Here is a 2220-nt window from a genome sequence, read left to right on the forward strand (position 1 = left end):
CCTAAGATATATATACTCATCCTAATACCCAAGATTGGCTGGTCCTTGAACTAAACAGAGAAAATAGTAACAACCATTCCCAATCTTGAGGATTGAGAGAGGCAAAGGTGCTTGTGCTTTTCAACTTATACAGGTCCCATGACAAGATATGTCTCATCATATAGGGCTCTTGTTCTGAGAATTTACATAATATCTTAGAATAGAAAAAAGAAAAACTTGGGCCTTCCTATCTATCTATCTGCTTACCCCATATACTTGGCCTGACCTCCCTCTCCAGACTGACTATGAGCCATCTTAGTGACATGACAAACAAAGAGAATGATGACTTCAACAGATGCCTTCTGAGAATCTAGAATTTATAGTCACTATTTATTGGGTGTTCCTACTGGAACCAACACTCTGACTTGCTAGGACAGGGACTTGTGGTCTGCTGTTCACAACATTCCTGATGGACTTATTATAGCATCATGGCTAGTCAGAGTGTAGAAGAGAATTGTGGAATCAATGTGAGCCCAGTTGTTAATCAAGATCCAGAAAGCGAGGCTCTTGATAGATATAATTCTTCACATGATTCAGAAGCAGATTCAAAAGAGGGTCTGGTGAGACAAGATGATCAAGATGTCATACAAGATCAAGCCTATGTAGAGATCCCACTACCTGAAGACCAAAGCCAACCTATAGCCAGTGAGGAAGATAACACCAACCTTTTCAGTCTGCCCTTTCCCATGAAGCTTTGGTCCATTGTGCAGAATGAGGCATTCAAGTCAGTGAAGTGGACTAAGGAAGGAGACACCATAATGATTGAGGTAGACCTTTTCCAGAAAGAGGTCCTTCATCTAAAGGGGGCAAAGAAGATTTTTGAAACAGACAGTTTGAAGAGTTTTATTCGCCAGCTCAACATATATGGATTCAGAAAGATATACCCTGAGACATCTGTGGCTTTCTCTGAAGAGTACAAGAGAATAATGGTAATGTACAAAGTATTTTTGTCCTAATTTAACAACAGAAGCATACACGTATCTCCCCCAATCCATGCCATACATGATGTCAGTTCTATTTTAGCAGGAGGGTCACTAAAATGTCAAAAAAGTAGATTTTGAATGTAATGGCTTTGTTCTTAAATTACATAAGGCCCACCTAAAAGTATTCAAACAAGAAGAATGGCTATGAAAAGCCATATAGTGGTGCATGCATGTACAACAGTGTGTGTGTGTGTGTGTGTGTGTGTGTGTATGTATGTATGTGTGACCGTCTTAACTTACATACTGTTTAAGAATCATTACCAACTCATTATTTTTTAATCACAAACTAGGAGAATGTGACTGGTGGTGAAGAGGGTTGTGGGGATCAACACATATTTCATCTTAGGATAGCTAAACTGTTCATTTTGTTTCAGATGTACCGTCACTTCAACTTTCAGAGAGATAAGCCTGGACTTGTTGAGTATATCTGGGGCAAAGAAGACCTAAAAAATCTTGCCCACCAAGCTCTCTGTGTACCCATTCCACTTAGATCTTCTCAAGAGTCAACTTCAAAAAAGAAGAAGTCACCTACCAGATATTCTCCACGATTCCATCGCAAACCTGAGGAAGACTGTGAAGATGCCAAGAAGAAAAGCTCCAATGACCAGGCATCCAAAGGAAATCAAGGCTTTGTATTCTCTGCTGTGTGGGCTATGAAATTTATTCCTCCATGTTCACTAGAAATGCAGCTTCCGGGGGAGTCAAGTAACCCAATTGCAGATGATACCTCAGGCACTATTATATGTGGGCCCCCAACTGCTCCTGGAATTCAAGGCACAGAAGAAAATCCAAGTGCTAGTTCATCAGATCAACCCATTTTAAGTTCTATGATGTCTCTGTACAACAGTTCTTGTTCTGCCCTATTGTCTACCCTCTTAGGAAGGCCAACAAACGAATCTCCCGATGAAGAGCAGGAGGGCTCCTCAGATTACAAGTGTGTAATCTGTGAGCCCATAAAGAATAGTCCTCGCTTATGAACTCGCAGGCCCCTGAAGACCAGTAGAAAATTTCTACTAAGAATATTTCAACTTTTGGCATCAGAAGCGTAAATATCATGATGGTAAATAAATAATCTAAACTAGAATCCAGAGTCTGTATCATATCTGACCCTCTGTACCATCCTGTATACTTGACTTCCCCAATCTTGGATTCACTTTATCTTTTCAGGAGAACCAGCAATACTTTCAGGATCTCAGCA

General features: G+C 40.4%; 1 protein-coding gene across 1 annotated transcript; it reads left to right on the forward strand.

Moving 5' to 3' along the window:
* The first annotated feature begins 467 nt into the window (after positions 1-467).
* On the forward strand, positions 468-1999 carry LOC121440225 (heat shock transcription factor, X-linked member 3-like). The gene is made up of 2 exons (XM_041640963.1): positions 468-968; positions 1397-1999. The coding sequence occupies exons 1-2, from the start codon at positions 468-470 to the stop codon at positions 1997-1999; spliced, it is 1104 nt and encodes a 367-aa protein (XP_041496897.1).
* The last annotated feature ends 221 nt before the right edge of the window (positions 2000-2220 follow it).

The sequence above is a fragment of the Microtus oregoni genome, unplaced genomic scaffold (assembly GCF_018167655.1).
Source record: "Microtus oregoni isolate MIOR12 unplaced genomic scaffold, Mior012 000067F_000, whole genome shotgun sequence".
In the NCBI taxonomy this organism is placed as follows: Eukaryota; Metazoa; Chordata; class Mammalia; order Rodentia; family Cricetidae; genus Microtus; species Microtus oregoni.

Bases quoted from the DNA above. Each gene is read 5' to 3' on its own strand.
- LOC121440225 (XM_041640963.1), top strand. From the start codon at position 468: ATGGCTAGTCAGAGTGTAGAAGAGAATTGTGGAATCAATGTGAGCCCA. The intron at 969-1,396 runs GTAATGTACAAA...ATTTTGTTTCAG, and splicing joins AAGAGTACAAGAGAATAATG to ATGTACCGTCACTTCAACTT.